Source organism: Scyliorhinus torazame, chromosome 8, assembly GCF_047496885.1.
Source record: "Scyliorhinus torazame isolate Kashiwa2021f chromosome 8, sScyTor2.1, whole genome shotgun sequence".
NCBI lineage: Eukaryota > Metazoa > Chordata > Chondrichthyes > Carcharhiniformes > Scyliorhinidae > Scyliorhinus > Scyliorhinus torazame.
Window position 1 is genome coordinate 264,023,730 of NC_092714.1, and position 18,096 is coordinate 264,041,825.

Genomic DNA, 18,096 nt, shown 5'->3' on the forward strand with positions numbered 1-18,096 from the left:
CTCTCTCCACGTTTATTTTCTGCCGCAAATGTTTTAAAAGGAAAATAAATCTGTTCCAAATCAGTAACTTTATCAACTAGATGTGTTTGACAATTGACTGCACTACTAAGATTGTCCCTGCTGCAAGGTTTAGGCAGATGTACACCAATATGTTTTAATTTGATGATATGTAAAAGATAGTGAAGAAATAAAGCATTCTTACTTCAAAAAAAAAAGAATGTCAGGAGGCACTGTGTTAATTAGCATACCAATGTTGATGGCACCTAATTGTGCCAAGTCATTTAAGATTGCAATTGATGCAAGTGATGTGGGCGTTGATGCTGTACTGATGCAGGAAGACGGCGAAAGAATCGAAAGACCCATCGGTTATTTTTGTCCGAAACTAAATATTTATCCAAAAGAAAAATTCGACCATCGAGAAGAAGACATTGAGTTTGGTTTTGGCGTTACAACATCTTGACATTTATGTTGGTAACAATTCATCGGAGACAATTGTATGTACAGACCATAATCCAATAAGGTTTTTGGACAAGTTTAAAATCAACATGCAAGACGGTTCAGATGGAGTTTATTGTTTCAACCGTTGAAATAAAAAATTCTACATGTGGCAGGAAGAGTAAGTGTGATTGCCGATGCTTTAATCACAACTGTGAAGTGTGAGAAGACTGAAACATTTGACGATGGAAAGGAAAGACTGAAATGGATTGTACTCATGTTTACGTTTTCATGTTTAAAATGTAAAATGATATATATCTTATAGAGTATAAGTTGTGTTTAATCATAAGAAATATTTAAGAGTTAAAATGGAAAAACTAAGCTATCTGTTTATATTGCTGGTTCATTGGGAGCTGTGACAAAAGCAGGATTTTAGATACATTGGATTATAAATATTTGACAATGTAACGGTTAAAAGCCTGGGGATGGAGTGTGTTTGACTGCAGTAGTCATGTTTTTGAAAGAGACTTATTTTGCAAGACCATAAAGCTTTTAGGAGCCAGAGGTGAAATTTACCATCTTAAAACCTGTTTTCTGACTAGGGGGGGAGTCACTTGGGAGTTGATGTGTTTTCAGCCTGGGGAGTTAATTTGTTTTCTGCTTGGAGCGATAATGTCCTTGTTGGGTGGAGCTAAGGCATTCAGACATTTTGAGACAGCTTTTTGTGGGCATTCTGATCTAGCTCACACTGAGTCCATACTATCAGGCAGTTTTCTCTCACAGGATAGTTAGGAAAAAGATTAAGAGTATTTAAAGCAGTGCAGACTTGCCTGAGGACAAGAGGAAGCTGAAACAAACCAGTTGAAACAGCTTTTTGAAGACATCCATCCAGAATCTGCAGGAGTTCTAACAGGGGCCAAATCTGTTCTGGAAAGCAAGTATTAATCTGTGCCATTGGGATGTAGGATGGATTGAGAGCTGCATGGTTTTATTTTCTTTCTTGTTGTTTAATTAGGAATAGATATAATAATTAAGGATATTGTATTTACTGATTGAGTAGATTTAAGGGATAATTGTAAGCTATTTCCGGGTGTGGTGTTAAAGATTTTAATGTTGTGTTAATAATAAAGTTTTGTTTTAAGGCACCAAATCCCTATTTATTTGTGCAATTACTCCTGAAGTGAAGAAAATAAACTAAAATATTTGGGGTTCGGTCTAACCACTGTTGGGGTTTGGTCTGAAATTGTATTAGCTCGCTGGCCTACATTGACTCTGGATTAAACAATGTCTTTAGTTTTTTTTAATTCTTGTTTTACCCTCCCTATTTTTGTAACCTCGGCCTCGGGGTCCTCGGGCGAGTGCCATTTGGTACTGGTCCCATAAACAGGGATCAGATGGAACGGAACTCATGGGGGTCTCCCAGGGGATTGGAGGCCCTCTGCTGCATGCCCTTTGGGAAGGGTGGTGCCCTGGCACTGCTGGTACCATTGGGTACCCTGGCAGTGCTAGCCTGGCACCCTGGCACTACTAGCATGTCACCCTGGCAGTGCCACCTGGTTGCCAGCCTGGCACTGCCAAGGTGCCCAGGTGACACTACCAGCTGGCAGGGGCGCTGCCAAGCTGGCATTTTGTGTGCGTGGGATTCGGACCCTATCATGTGTTTGGGCTAGGAGGGATTCTAAAAAAAATTTAAAAAAATTTTTGTAACCTCCTCCAGCCCTACAAACCTCAGATCTCTGCTCCCCCATTTCTGGCCTCTTGAGCATTCCCCAATTTTGAACGCTTTGCAGTTGGTGGCTATGCCTTCAGCTGCTGAAGTTCTGAATCTCTGCAACTTCCTCCTTGAACTCTCTGCCTCTTTAATTACATTTCCTCCTTTAAGACCTTATACCCCATCGTTTTGACCATCTGACCTAATATCTTCTAAAGTTGCTCAGTATCAAGTTTTGTTTAATAATGCTTCTGTCAAATGTTTTGGGATGTTTTACCGTGTTAAATGTGCTGCAGTAAAATGTAAGGTATTGATGTTTAGATGCCACTAATCAGGTCACTCTTGGCATTGGAAACAGGTAGGAAGTAGTATTTAACTAATAGTATTTAACTAGTAAAATTAAAAAAACAAATGTTAACAATGGACCTTCCCTTGATTAAACACTGAAAATTTGGCAAGTAGACGACCTGGACACGCAGAAGGGGGAAGAAAAGAATGCAAGTCAAATTTAATGTAGTGAGCATAAAAGGGAATGTAGCAAAATAATAGATCACTGAATGAATAGGGAGACTATTCCCAACATTTGTAGGAGACTCCAGCCCTACAAGCCTTTGCGATCTTTTGGTTCCTCCAAATCTGGCCTTGTGCATCTGCTGCACCGTGGGTGGCCATGCTTTCACCCCCGTCCCCGTGTTCCTCAGCTCTGGAATTCTCTCCCTAAACCTTCCTTTGTACCTCTACCTCTCCTCCTTTAAGATGCTCCTAGAAACCTAACATTTTGACCAATCTTTTTTGTCATCTTTCTTGATTTTTCCTTCAGCGGCTCGATGTCAAAAAAACGTCAGACGTGTTTGTATAAAAGCAAAATACTGTAGATGTAGGAATTCTAAAATAAAGACAAAAAGTGCTGGGAAAACTCAGCTGATCTGTGGAGAGAGAAACAGAGTTAACGTTTCGTGTTCACTCTGACTCCTGTTCAGCATTTTGTGCTTTTATTCATATTGCTCTTGTTAAGCATCATTGGCCATTGTTCTATGTTAAGTGCACTATGTAAATGCAAGTGGCTGTTGTTGAAGATTTGGGTTTAGGGCGGCACAGTGGTGCAGTGGTTAGCACTGCTGCCTCACGGCGCTGAGGACCGGGGTTCGATCCTGGCCTCGGGTCACTGTCCGTGTGGAGTTTGCATTCTTCCCTGTGTCTGCGTGGGTCTCACCCCCAGGATAGGTCGATTGGCCACGCTAAATTACCCCTTAATTGGGGAAAAAATATATAATTGGGTACTCTAAATTTAAAAAACTAAAAATTAAATTTTTTAAAAAGATTTTGGTCCTTACCGGACAGACAATTGGTGAATACCAGGGCAGTTATAAAGAATGTGGGAGAGCTACATTCTTGTAGAGTTGGGTTAACTGGCATAGACCGTACAGGAGGTGAGATTTACTTTATGCAGCAAGTTTGATTTGGAATGTAGGGGTAGGGGGGAAACATGTAGGTGAAGGAGGGAAGAGAACCAAATTCAGTTGTAATTTTTAAGGGGAATTTGACAAATAACATAAATGTTGTTATGGAGAAAGCAGGGGAATGGGATTAATTGGACATCACTAAGAGCTGCCAGGGGAACTTTGCGCCAAATGGCCTCCCTTTACTGTATTTTCAACAGTTGCAGAAAAGAGTAATGGTGCTCCAATTGCGCAACCTTCTGTTGGTAGATTTATCTTGAAAGGGTCCAGTATTGATTATCTACCACCAGATGTCACCAACACTTCATAAATACTGTATCACCAAATTTGCTGAGGAGGCTGATTTTCTTCATTTTTAATTTCTTAATTTCCACTGTTGAGGTCTTGATATTTGGATAATATTTGAAACAGAGGAAGATGTGTGATAGTCAAGGAGACCGCGGGGCAGTGAGATTAGTTATCCACAGCTGTTGCAAAGCTTTAGGATCTCGACAATGATCTTTGCCTTTACTACTGGAACAAAGTAGAACTTGTCCTTGGTGAAATCTGCCCGATTTTAATTCAATGGGGTCTGTAATGGACAGGCAATCTACTCCTATGGTTTACTGCTCTGCTGGTGAAGACAAGAAATTACCCCAGCAGGTGGAAAGGTCTTGTGTTTGGTAAACTTAGAAATGTGGGCCTTGCTGGAAAGAAAGACCAATGTCCATCTGTTTTGCCTTTTGCCCTTGGAACAACAATGGAATTGTTGGTTAATCGTAGCAGTGAGACTCTATCGGTTAATGTATAAACAGAACCAGGAATAAGGTGGAGCAATCCCTCAGTGGTGGAGAACTTTGCAAACCATAGGTGAATGAAATGAAATGAAAATCGCTTATTGTCACAAGTAGGCTTCAAATGAAGTTACTGTGAAAAGCCCCGAGTCGCCACATTCCGGCGCCTGTTCGGGGAGGCTGGTATGGGAATTGAACCGTGCTGCTGGCCTGCCTTGGTCTGCTTTCAAAGCCAGCGATTTAGGCCTGTGCTAAACCAGCCCTGGCAAACCTGTTCTTTCCGGTTCTTTCCAAGCATGCTACACTCGCCACACCATGTCTTAAGATACATACTGCATCTCAAAATGTTATTTTCTGATGGTTCTTTGAAACTTAAATATGAAAGGATTCCCGGTTTCAAAATTCTTGACGTAACACTGATGCCAAATGTAAAAACCCATCTTTAGAAAAGTAATCTGTGTGAAGGACTGTTGCTTGTAGAACCTTTCCACTGGGACTCGTCACACATTTAATCATTATAAAGAGCGGGAAATAATTGCGCGAGATTTGGCAAGACCTCTTCAATCATGATTGCATGCAATTGGAGCATAATCAGAATTCTGAAGCAAAATGATCGTTGTAGTACAACACTCCAAATGCATTTTTATTATTCAATATTAGGGTGCAGGTGCAGTTACTAAAGTTTGCATTTATTGCCCATCTCTAGGTGCCCTGAAAATGTTTTGTAGTTTTGCTGATAACCTGAGTTTATATAATATCTTAAACATAGTAAAGCACTCGAAGGGGCTTCACAGGAGCATTAGCAAACAAAAATGGACACGGAGCCGCATACAACTGAGTGGCTTACTGAACTACAGAGGGCAGTTAAGAATAAAACATATTGATGGGGGACTGGAGACACGTTTTGGGCAGATCAGTGGTAAGGACAATAGGTTTTCATCACTAATGGATGGTAGTGAGTAGTTGGATTTTTCGAATTATCCCTTGGCTTTGCCGTCATTTTCTCTTGGCACCAGCTTTATGTTTCCAGATTTCCTTGTTAACAAATAATTTTAATTCTCAAACTGCCATGGATGGATTTAAACTTCCATCTTTTTGGTTATTGGTCAATGTCCCTCCAGTAACATAACCATGTTACTACCATACTCTCCCAACTTCAGCTGTGGTGCAGGTTTACGGCACTGTTGAGCAGTGATTTTGTTTTTAAATTGTTATTATTTTTTGCTGGCAGGAGCAATTCCGTTTCATTCCTCCAGGATTACAAGAGCTAATGTTTCACAATATGATGATGAAGAAGGAAATAGAAGTTCACAGAGAGGTTAGTCCTGAGAATTGCGATGACTTGACCTGTCTAAGTGCAATGCGTGTCATTGATCCTGGTTTTGATGCATTGTGTGGCTATATCCCTAGACTCTGGTTTGAACAGAGTGGTGCCACTTGTGGTTGCTAATTCAATACTGGGGCTACAGTTGAGTCTCCATTGGGCTGAGGACTCAGTGCTTAAGGCAGTGAGTGCCTTCCAAATCCAAGGCCACAACTATCTAGAATGAAAAGGGCGGCAGATACCTGGGAACCCCACCACCTGGAAGTTCCCCTCCTAAATTACTTACCATCCTGACTTGGAAATATATCGGCTGTTCCTTCACTGTCGCTGGGGCACACCCTGGAGCTCCGCCCCTAACAGAACTGTGGGTACACCACCTTTACCTCGGACTGCAGTGGTTCAAGAAGGCAGCTCACCACCACCTTCTCAAGGACAACTAGCCAGCCGCACCCACATCCCGTAAATGAATTTTTAAAGAATTACAGTTCAACTGAGAACTGCCTTTGCACCATAATTCAAGTTCCACAGCGAATGATGTCCTGAGAGGGGCTGGCGCAGCGGCAATGGGAGTAATTCAGCAGATGCCTCTGACCTTTAATTGAAATGTCCCTGTTCCTGTAAAAGGTTGTGGTTGTGGCACCATCAGCTGTGCCCATCGAAAATGTCTGTGTTGCCAAGTTGGTTTTCCAATCTAACCGTAGGTGTTTGCGGAGACCAGGGAGTCAGTTTTCAGCTGCTTCCTGATTCTCCTGGAACTGGTGAGAGAGGACGCAGCACGGTTTTACACCGCACCCAGTTTTCCAGTCTATTGAAGCCACTGAATAGCGATATTGTCTGGGGTGCGAATCCAGCATTTCACTACATCCTCTCTCACCCCACCCCAGCCTCATATTCTTTGTACAGCGTTTACTTTAAATTAAACTGTCGAAACAAAACCAGGGTGCTTGGGTTCAAACTAGAGAAGGGTCCTTCCAGTACATTTACCATGGAACTGTTTGCTATTCAAGTGTGATCAATAGGAACATTAGAAATAGGAGCAGCTGTAGGCCACTTGGCCCCTCAAGCCATTCAATAAGACCATGGTAGATCTGATTGTAGCCTTAACTCCACTTTCTTGCCTGACCCTCATAACCCTTGACTCCCTCATCAATCAAATATCTGTCTTAACTCAGCACTGAAAATATTCAATGACCCAGCCTCCACTACTTGTTGGGGAAGAGAATTCTAAATCTATTGACCCTCTGAGAGAGGAAATTCCTCCCCATTTCCATCTTAAATGGGAGACTCCTCATTTTGAAACTCTGCCCTCCTAGTTCTAGATTCCCTCTCTCGGGGAAGTATCCGCCCTGTCACGCCTCCTCAGACTCTTATGCCTTAATTCTTCCAAATTCCAATGAGTATTGACCCAAAGTGCTCAACCTTTCCTCATAAGACAAAGCCCCTCTTCCCAGGAATCAGCCTCGCGAACCTGCTCTGAACTGCTTCAGCGCTTAATAAGCTTCAAGATAGTATAGTGGAGTTAAAAAAAACTTAAATCATTTGAGAAGCAATCAGATGTCACTGTCTGTTTTCCGATTTCTGGATAGGTGCTAGGTAGAAAATTTGCTTCACTAACTTTATTAATTTTTTCTTAATGTGCAGCTGAACAAAAATATGGAAAGAAATAACTTGCTGTTACAGCAGAATCTGTTACAACTACTGAAAGCCAAGAGAGACTCTAGAGAGGAGATCTTCGCAGATATTCTTAGAAAGCAACCAAAGTATGTACCTTCACTGGTCACAAACAGTTGGACGACTGAAACGGTTGTGGGGTTTTATTAAAGTACAAGTGAGTTGAATGCTTGCCAATGGCATGAAACCGGCAATTGTAGAACAAGGAATAGGCTGTGAAGCTTCACTGATGCTTCCTTTAGTTTATCCAGCAAGGTACTCAATCTCACAGAACATTGAGGTCCGAGTCTGTGCTGGGTCAGCTGAACTCAGCAGGTTGAGGGGAGGATGGCCACAGCCGGCCTGTGCTTTTGGCTTTGATAGGGGAGGAAAATATCACCCAGGATTTCTGTTCCATCCATTGGACGGTGAGATTTTGCTGAGACTTTGGGTATCAGGAGAGCACGCGATGTGGAATTTGCATCTCAGTTCTTTGCAAGATAGAGGTTTTAGTGTTGCCGGGGCCACCAAAATGAGGTGAATACGAGAATAAATTGCCATCTCTCAGAAAAAAATGTACAAACTGTTAACTTTGCTTTGTTGGGATGTTGTTATTGTTTACGTTTGGAATAAAATATCTTTTTTTTTAAGTAACAATAAGACAGCTGCAGTGTCCCTGTGAAGATCTATAGTAACCAAGTTTTACAGGAAGCTATTTGGTCCATTCCCCTTGTGCTGGCTCTCTGAAAGAACTCACATCTCCTTGTCCTTGCCTTATAACACCTGAAATCTTTCTTTTATCCAAAATTAACTGCACTTTTAACTGAAGGAAAGGGATTTTGTTTCCTCTGCTGTTTCTTTTTCTGGCATTCCACATTCTGACAAACCTCTGTATCAAAAAGAATGTGTTCTTGTTTGTTCAACAAAAATAAAGTGGGCACATAATGTGGAATCTTGAATGGACTCATGACTAACCCTTCCGGTAACCATTGAACCTTACTCCTCCGTTTTATTCAAAGTGCATGTTTTAAGATTAACTTGGAAAACCGAAGAAGGTGGTAAGAAAATGTTGCTCCTTCTGAACAGATGTTCATGTGTTAAAACCTTTGTGCATTGCATTTGATTGCAACTCGTGCTTACTGATGATGGACAGAACCCCGTTAAGACAGTTGCAGTGGTCACTTACGTTGAACTAACAAGGCATTGACAAGTTAGTTGTTGTTTTACTTTGGTCTGTGTGCATGATGCAAAGTAAGTAAAAGTTGTGCTATTCACTGAAGAATTTGTTCTGTTTAGCTCAATAGGCAGTGGGAATGTGTCTGATATGTGGCTTTTACAGAATAAGCTTTCTTAATATTGCAGTGTAATTCCAAGTATTGATGTGTGGAAGGAAAATGCCAAAAGAAGTCATTCAGCAGCACAGGAGAAGGCCATTTGGCCCATCTGGCCTGTACTGACCCTTTTAAAGAACTGTCCAGTTTAGTCCACACCCCTGTCAGTGATCCTGTAAATTCCTTATCCTCATACATCTTCAACTCCCTTTGAAAATTATTTGTTGAATCAATTTCCACCACCATTTCAAGCAGAATGTTCCAGATCCTGACATCTCAGTGAAAAAATTCTCCACACACCCCATTAGATCGGTTGCCAATGATTTGAAATCTTTTACCACTGGTCACTTTCCAGGGGAATTGATTTTTTCTTTATCTACTCTATGAAATCAGCTAGAACCTCTATGAGGCCACCTCGTAACCTTCTCTTTCATCAGTCTTATCTATTACACTCTTAGCATTGAAGTAAAGACCATCCAGCTTTGTCTTACTCTCTTCACATTCGACATAGCTGAACTCACTCTGACCTGTTCCCTTTACTAGCATGCCAATACTCTGTGTCCACCCCCTGTCAATCTAGTTTAATCTCCTCCCAACAGCGCTGACAAACCTACTTGCAGGGATGTTGGTCCCAATGTGGTTTAGGTGCAGACTGTCCCTCTTGTACATGTCCCACCTTCCCCAGTAATGGGCCCAATAATCCAAGAATCTAAAGCGCTCCCTCCCGCACCAACTCTTGAACCACGCATTCATCTGCCCTATTTTCCTATTTCGGTACTCGCTAGCACGTGACACCAGGAGTAATTAAGAGATTACAATTTTAGAGATCCTGCTTTTTAATCTACTGCCTAGCTCCTTGAATTCTTGAGGCAAGATCTCATTCTGCATTTTACCTATATCGGTGCTACAAACATGAACCACGACCTCTGACTTTTCACCCTCCTTTTAGGATGCCCTGCAGCCATTCAGTGTCATCCCTGACCCTGGCAGCAGGGAGACAACACACCATCCTGGAGTCAGGTCTTTGCCACGGAAACGCCTATCTTCTCTCCTGAATAATGAATCCCCTATTACTATTGCTCTTCCTTTCTTCTTCCTCCCCGCCCTGTACAGTTAAGAAGCTTGGCTCGACTGCTCACCTCTGAGCTTCCAGCGCCCTCATCAGCTTCCAAAATGGATACCAATTTGCGAATAGGACTCCAGGGGACTCCTGCACTGCCTGCCTGTTCTTCCTAGGCAGCCTGGTGGTCACCCATTTCCTTTTTTTCCTCTTGATCCTTGAGCTATGGTGTGACCACCTCACTAAACAGGCTAGCCACATAACACTCAGCCTTGCAGATGGGCCACAGTGTAGTGTCTCCAGCCGCTGCTCAAGCTGGAGACCCTGAGCTCCAGTTTTGCAGGTGGGAGAGCACTTCCCATACATGCCTAAGACACTGGTCGGGTCCAAGACGCCCCACGTGTGTCAGGCCACACATTCAACTCGGCTGTCCTCACCTGATATAAATGTAAAGTTTACACCTTAGAGTAGAACAAATCTGCAAGTAATATGTTTTGTAGCTTCAGCTATTTACTACAGAAAGTATTTGAGGCCAAAACGTGTATTTTCAAGAAGCAGTTAGATATAGCACTTGGGCGAAGGGGATCGAAGGATATGTGGGAAAGCGGGATTAAGCTATTGAGTTGGATGATCAGCCATGATCATAATGCATAGCGGAGGAGGCTCGAAGGGCCGAATGGCCTCCTCCTGCTCCTATTTTCTATGTTTCTAGACACAAGTTACTCACCAACCAATCAGTTTACCTGATTACCAGTGGCCTACTCCACTGCCACAGAGGGGACCCCAGAGAGCAGCTGCTCAGAGATGCCTACCACAGCCCAAATTCTACAGAGAGCAGCTGACCTTCCTACAGATGAGAGACAACCAGTGTCAGCGAAGCCTTTCCCTGTCGAGGGACAAGGTGGCTCACTTGTGCAACTTTCTGCAGGGGTTAACGCCGCAAGGTCCCAGAGGGCATCCACTGCCTGTGGCATTGAAAGCCTCCCTCAACCTTTAAGGCTCGCTCCTTCCAGGGCTCCACAGGTAACCTTGCAACATCCTGTAAGCTTCTGCTCATAAATGCATCAAGGAGGTGATGGACCACAGTAGCTGGAGGGTTGGCTCCTTGGAGACAAGGGATTCCCCCTGAGGAAGTGGCAGACGCCATAGAGTGCAGCTGTGACCAGATACCATGAAGCTCAAGTTACTACTCGCAGTATGGTGGAGCAGATCACAGGGATGTTGAAAATGGTGGTTTCACTGCCTGGACCATTGGGGTGGAGCCAATCGTTGTCGACTGTTGTGTTCTTCACAACCTGGTGCTTCAATGGGGTGAGTAGCTGCCTGAGGAGGAGATGGAGAAGCAACACGTTATCTATGATGAAGAGAACATCTAGGAGGACAAGGAAGAGGAAGTGCTAGAGGGCGAGGAGGCCCGCCTTGGGGCAGTGGTGTTGGCAAAAAGGGGCAAAAGAGCTTGGGATGTGCTCGTAAACACCGACTGATGGATGGTGGTGATCAGGGCCAATGATAATGCCCCATCATCCTGAAGTCCCTTCCATTAGCACTGCTCTCTTGTCTGACTGCTGGAGCGCACACCCTCACTGATAAGGGGGCGGAGAGGTTTCATTGCAGGAGGATGATGACTTGCAGTGGGGGCAGTGCATTGTCCTCGAGGAGCTACTGTGAAAATCTGACTCCTATCCAGCTGAAGGCAGAGTCATATCAGGGCGATTAAATTAATTGTCGGGCCGTGGGGATAAGGATTAAGGAACCAAGGAGAGTCTATCGTGCTAATGTGTTGATCACCCCTGATGCCATTGATTAGAGGAACTGGCTGAAGGGGCTGAATGATCTTCACTTTTTCCCATGTTCAAAGCAGCGTGATCCCTTAAAATTGAGTGGAATGCACACTTGTAATAGTCATTCTTCAGAGTGCTTCCCTCAGTTCATTAATAATCCCTCTACGACCTCCAATTGCGATATTGTAAATCCATTTGTAAAGATTTGCATTACTTGGGTGAAAAGCTAAATTGTGAACGCAATGAAAACTCAACAATGCTGCTTATGTACGATTGAGGAGTGTTTAACTCCTGGTGTGGAATTAATGTTGAATATAACTGGATTCCTGTTCTTCCTGCACCCAACATTAAATGAGCTAGCTGATGCTACAACATGAATTGGCCTCATTTATTCCAATCAGCACTAAATCGCTTTACATTATTCATGTGTGCCTCTCTAATAAGAAATGAATAAAATATCCTCCACTGCACGCTGCTTGCTGAAAGGTCTACAACCGATAGAGTGCACGTTCATTATGGCTTCTTCACCGACGAGCTCACCATATAAAGTAACCTCTCTGTTAAAAGAAAATTGTTGGTACTTGCATTTTCTGCTAATTTTAGTAGTTCGCCTAAACATAGCAAGCAGATGGCAGCTGTCACCCAACACAGCACAGTCTCCTGCTACTTTCCCTTAGCTGTCAATCTCTTGTAAGAATTGTACAAATTATATACATTAAAAAAATGTGCATCATTTAAAGAAACTGATTTTATTTCATTCGTTGCTTTTTGACTAAAAAAAACAGACTTGGTTTACACCTTTGCTGGCCTCAGATGTTTCAAAGCACTTCATTATAAAAAGTGCTTAGTGTGGTCAATGATGTAATGTAAGGAATTGAGGCACCGCAAAATCCCGCAATCCCAATTCAACAAATGACCAGATTATCTGGATTGATGTTGACCAAGACGCCAGGGAGAACTCACCTGCTTTTCTCAGCACGGTAGCACAGTGGTTAGCACAGTTGCTTCACACTCCAGGGTCCCAGGTTCGATTCCTGGCTTGGGTCACTGTGTGGAGTCTACACGTTCTCCCCGTGTGTACATGGGTTTCCTCCGGGTGCTCTGGTTTCCCCCCACAGTCCACAGATGTGCGGGTTAGGTCGATTGACTATGTTAAATTGCTCTTAGTGTCCAAAAAGGTTAATTGGGGTTACTGGGTTCAGGGGTTGGGGTGGAGGAGGTGTGTGCTTGAGTGGGGTGCTCTTTCCATGGGCCGGTGCAGACTCGATGGGCCGAATGGACTCCTTCTGCACTGTAAAGTCTATGATATGTAGTGCCTTTGATGTCCCCAGACAGTTCACAGGAGCATTATTTGAAGTCCAGCCACATAGGAGATATTGAGGCAATAACCAAAAGTTTGGTCAAAGAGGGCAGGTTTTAAGGAGCTTCTTGATGAAGCCGAGAAAGGTGGAGAGGTTAAGGTGGGGAATTGCAGAGCTGGAGGCCTAAGCAGCTGAAGGCACAGCCGCCAATGCTGAAAGCAATAAAGAGGCAAAGAAGCAGAACATACCGGGAAACGTGGCTTAGGAATTCTGGCTGAGAGATTAGGTGTGTTGCTTATCAGCATTCTTGACCAAGGTACAGTCTTCAGTCTTTTAATAATAATAATTGTTATTATCACAAGTAGGCTTACATTAACACTGCAATGAAGTTACTGTGAAAAGCCCCTGGTCGCCACATTCCGGCGTCTGTTCGGGTTCACTGAGGGAGAATTCAGAATGTCCAATTCACCTAATAGCACGTCTTTCGGGACTTGTGGCAGGAAACCGGAGCGCCCGGAGGAAACCCACGCAGACAGGGACCCAAGCGGGAATCGAACCTGGGACCTTGGCACTGTGAATGAGACGCTCCTTTAAACCTACCGCTTCAAACAAATCATTGTTCAAGTGGGTAAATCTCACGTGTGAAATTTGCATTGACCCTCAAACCTCTATGTGGCTCATTGTTAAATTATAATTGATAACATTCCTCTGAAGTGCCTCGGGATGTTTCCCTTCCTTCACACGTCACATAAACGTTAATTGTTGTTCAGGTACATCTTGATGTTTGCGAAGGAACAGTGTTTGAAGGATAAGCCGATCAAGTAACGCTGTTTGCATCTTTTGGTGAGCAGCAGATGCATTTCTAGTCCAGTTTATCAAGCGTTCCAGGTGCAGTCGTCTACACCTCACCGCAGTGCAAATGCATGATATTAGCTTCATGTTGAACAGCACAGAGGAAAACTAAGCCAGATTCTCCTGATTTTTTTTCAATATATATTTATCTGTTCAACTTTCCCATGGGAAAATATCCTACTCGTACAAAGTTCTGTTGCCAAGGGTGCTTTCAGGGTAGAAAGAGGGAAATAAATAACAGACCTCAGAAAAGAAGAAATGCTAATAGATCAGGATTCCCCACATCCAGCTTCTGTCCAGATTTAACCCGTTTATCAACATAGTTACAGTAATTGTAGAGTAGTGGACTCTCCCCAAAAATGAGACCGTGTTGATGTATTAAGGAAATGGCTGAGCGATCAAGAGCCTCCCCAACTCTCAAAGTAAACAATACCATAGCTCAGTTGGCTGGACGGTTGGTTCGCGATGCAGAACAGCACCAACAATCTGGATTCAATTCCCATATTAGCTGAGGTTATTCAGGAAGGCCCCGGCTTCTCAATCTTGCCCTTTGCCTGAGGTGTGGTACCCCCGCAGATTAAATCACTACCAGTCAGCTCTCAAAAGGGGCGAGCAGCCTGTGGTCCTCTGGGACTGTGGCAACTTTTTCATTTTTCACCAGTCCTATTTGCATTTATTTAATCTTTCAAGGGGTTTCCTTTGGTGCATTTTAAAGTACTGGATGCAAGTATTGACTTTGGTTAACTGCAGTCATTGAGCGAGACATTGATGCAGATTCTCTGATTTACTCACAGTAGTAATTCCCCTTTTCCTTGTCCCTACAGATGCACACCAGACATGGACGTTGTGTTGAACATCCGGAGAGAAGATTGCCTTCCCATTTAACTTCTGGCCCTTGTCCTTTTTCGAACACTGACCTGCTGGTCTTTATAACAACACATCCTTGATATGTGTGTCTCTGCTGAGTGGCCTTAGCTAGAATTACTAAGTGTACAGAAGATACCGAGAAAGACTGAATAACAATCGTGCAGCAATAAAACTTTTTCCAAACCGTAACCTGTGTTGCAGTTATTTTTCTTAAAGTTACCCACCCCTCCTGCAACATAAAAATCCCAATATTATTTGCTAATTTTCCTCTCCATCGCGCCGACCCAGTCACTCTGGCCAATTACAACCACAGCAGTCTACTCTCAATCATCAGTAAAGTGATGGAAGGAGTCATCAACAGTGCTATCAAGCAGCACTTGTTTAGCAATAACCTGCTCGCTGACGCTCAGTTTGGGTCCTGCCAGAGTCACTCCGCTCCTGACCGCATTTACAGCATTGGTTCAAACACAGACTGAGCTGAGGTGTGAGTGAGGCCACAATTGATCGAATATGACATCAAGGAGCCCCAGCAAACCTGAAGTCAATGAGGTTCAGGAGCAAACTCTGCTAGTCTCCAACAAGAGAGAATCACAGCCATCGTCCCTTGACATTCAATAGAATCCCCCACTATCAACATTCTCGGGGTTACCATTGACCAGATACTGAACTGGACTAGCCATAGGGGCTGGTTTAGCACAGTGGACTAAACAGCTGGCTTTTAATGCAGAACAAGGCCAGCAGCACAGGTTCAATTCCCGTACCTGCCTCCCCGAACAGGTGCCGGAATGGGGCGACTAGGGGCTTTTCACAGTAACTTCATTGAAACCTACTTGTGACAATAAACTTATTATATATATAGCCGTAAAAACTCCCGCTGCCTCAGAAAGGCAGACAGCATTGTCAGAGACCCCTCACACCCAGGCTTTGCCCCCTTCCAGACCCATCCATCAGGCAGAAGATACGGAAGTCTGAAGACACGCACATCCAGACATAGGAACAGTTTCTTCGCCACAGTTACTAGACTCCTCAATGACTCTCACTCGGACTGATCTGTTCCCTGTAAGAACACCATTCACGACGCCCTATGCTGCTCTTGTTTGGCCCTTGTTTCGCACTGTAATCAATCACTATTTGTTGATGTACCATTGTCAATGTACTCTGTCGATGATTATTATTCTTTTGTCTACTATGTGCGTACTGTACATTCCCTTGGCTGCAGAAAAATACTTTTCACTGTACTTCAGTACATGTGACAATAAATATCAATCAATCAATATAAATACTGTGGTTATAAGAGCAGGTCAGGGGCAGCACGGTGGCGCAGTGGTAGCACTGCAGTCTCATGGTGCTGAGGTCCCAGGTTCGATCCCGGCCCTGGGTCACTGTCTGTGTGGAGTTTGCACATTCTCCCCGTGTTTGCGTGAGTTTCACCCCCACAACCCAAAAAGATGTGCAAGGCAGGTGGATTGAACACGCTAAATTGCCCCTTAATTGGAAAAAATGAATTGGGTACTCTAAATTTAGAAGAAAAAATAATAATAGCAGGTCAGTGGCTTGGAAACCTGCACCAGGTAACTCACCTCCTGACTCCCCAAAGCCTGTCCACACCCACATGGCAGAAGTCTGGAGTATAGTGGAATACTCTGCACTTGTGTCAATGAGTGCAACTCCAACAAAACGCAAGAAGCTCAACGCCACCCAGGTCAAAGCAACTCACTTCATTGGCACCCCATCCACAAACATTCTACAAGATGCACTACAGGAACACAGCAAGGTTCCTTCCACCAAACCTTCCAAACCCACAATCACTACCACTTCACTGGACAGAGAATTTCACAGGTTCACAACTGCACAGCAGATGCATAGAGTTCATAGCATCTACAGTGCAGGAGGAGGCCATTCGGCCCATTGAGTCTGCACCAACCCTTGGACGAGCACCCTACCCCCATAACCCAGTAACCCCACCCAACCTTTTGGACGCTTTTTAGCATGGCCAGTCCACCTAACCTATACATCTTTGGTCTGTGGGAGGAAACCGGAGCACCCGGAGGAAACCCACGGAGAGAACGTGCAGACTCCGCACAAGACGGTGACCCAAGCTTGGGTCTCTGGAGCTGTGGAGCAACTGTGCTAACCACTGTGCTGTCGTGGTGGGAAACCCACCACCTGCAAGTTCTCCTCCAAGTCACTCGCCACCTGACTGGGAAATATATCGCCATTCTTTCCCTGTCGCTGGGACGCAGTCCTGGAATTTCCTCCCTAACAGCACTGTGGGTGTACCTACACCACGTGGACTGCAGCGGTTCAAGAAGGCAGCTCATCACCACCTTCTCAAGGACAATTAGGGATGGGCAATAAATGCTGGCCTAACCAGAGATACCATATCTCATGAATGAACTTTTTTAAAAAATCAATATTTTCCATATATTTCTGAAACACTCCTCTACCTATCAATGAAAAGTCACACTTGTAAATCTGAACATTTGTAGTGTTTAATTATAAGTAAATGGGAGTGTTGTAGTGCAGTGGATAGCTCCCTGACTGAGCCAGAAGCTCTGGTTTCAAGTCTCACTGCAACTCTCGATGGCCAAGGGAGTTGTGTTCATAACATAGAATCATAGAACCCCTATTGTTTAGAACGGGCCCATCGAGTCTGCACCGGCCCTTGGAAAGAACGCCCACGTCTCCTCCCTATCCCCATAACCCAGTAACCCCACCTAATGTTTTGGACACTGAGGGGCAATTTAGCATGGTCAATCCACCTAACAACACAACTTTCGGGACTTGTGGGAGGAAACCGGAGCACCCGGAGGAAACCCACGCAGACATGGGGAGAACGTGCAAACTCCACACAGACCGAATTGTTTTTACACAGTGCGTTTGTAATGATCTGGAAGCCACTGTTAGCAAGGACAGTGGAAATAGCTTCAATAGTGACTTTCTAAAGGGACTTGGATGTGTATTTAAAACTTTTAAAAGAAATGCAGAGCTAAAGGGAAAGAGTAGCGGAATGGAACTAATTGGATAACTATCAGAGCGCCAGCACAAACATGATGGGCCAAATAGCCTCCTTATGCGTTGTATAAATTGTTATAGGTCTGGATCAGAACCACAATTATGGTTGAGATCTCAAATTGAAACCCAACTATTTTCATTTAGTAAAAACGAAAGGGTTGTGAACCTGTGAAATTCTCTGCCCAGTTGAGGCTACCTCGTTGAATGTTTTAAAGGCCAAGATAGATATATTTTTTGAACAAGAAAGGAATTAAGGGAATTAAGGAACTGAGTCCACAATATGATCAGCCACGATCTTATTGGAATGGAGGAGTAGGCACGAGGCGCCAGATGGCCTACTCCTGCTCCGAGTTCTTATGTTCTTATGGAAAACTGTGAGGGAATGTTGCTGCACCACAGGAATGATAACACTGACCAGCAGACAGTTTTTATGTCAATAACAAACTTTAATTTGAACACCGAATTAAGCACATTAGCCACAAAGAAACAGCTTTACAGTTAACAGTTACAACATCTTAACTTGCTTCCTGAAACCT

General features: G+C 43.8%; 1 protein-coding gene across 4 annotated transcripts in view; it reads left to right on the plus strand.

Moving 5' to 3' along the window:
• Nucleotides 1-14,734, plus strand: part of LOC140428598 (uncharacterized protein C20orf96-like) — a 41,295-nt gene extending 26,561 nt beyond the window's left edge. For 2 of the 4 annotated variants that reach the window (XM_072515245.1, XM_072515247.1), the window contains exons 9-11: nucleotides 5,611-5,697; nucleotides 7,345-7,463; nucleotides 14,503-14,734. In XM_072515245.1, the coding sequence (XP_072371346.1) occupies nucleotides 5,611-5,697; nucleotides 7,345-7,463; nucleotides 14,503-14,563 (267 nt within the window). In that variant the 3' untranslated portion in view covers nucleotides 14,564-14,734. Of the gene's footprint in view, nucleotides 1-334; nucleotides 1,586-5,610; nucleotides 5,698-7,344; nucleotides 7,464-14,502 lie in introns of those variants that run through there. The other 2 variants (XM_072515248.1, XM_072515249.1) reach the window with 2 other exon arrangements.
• The last annotated feature ends 3,362 nt before the right edge of the window (nucleotides 14,735-18,096 follow it).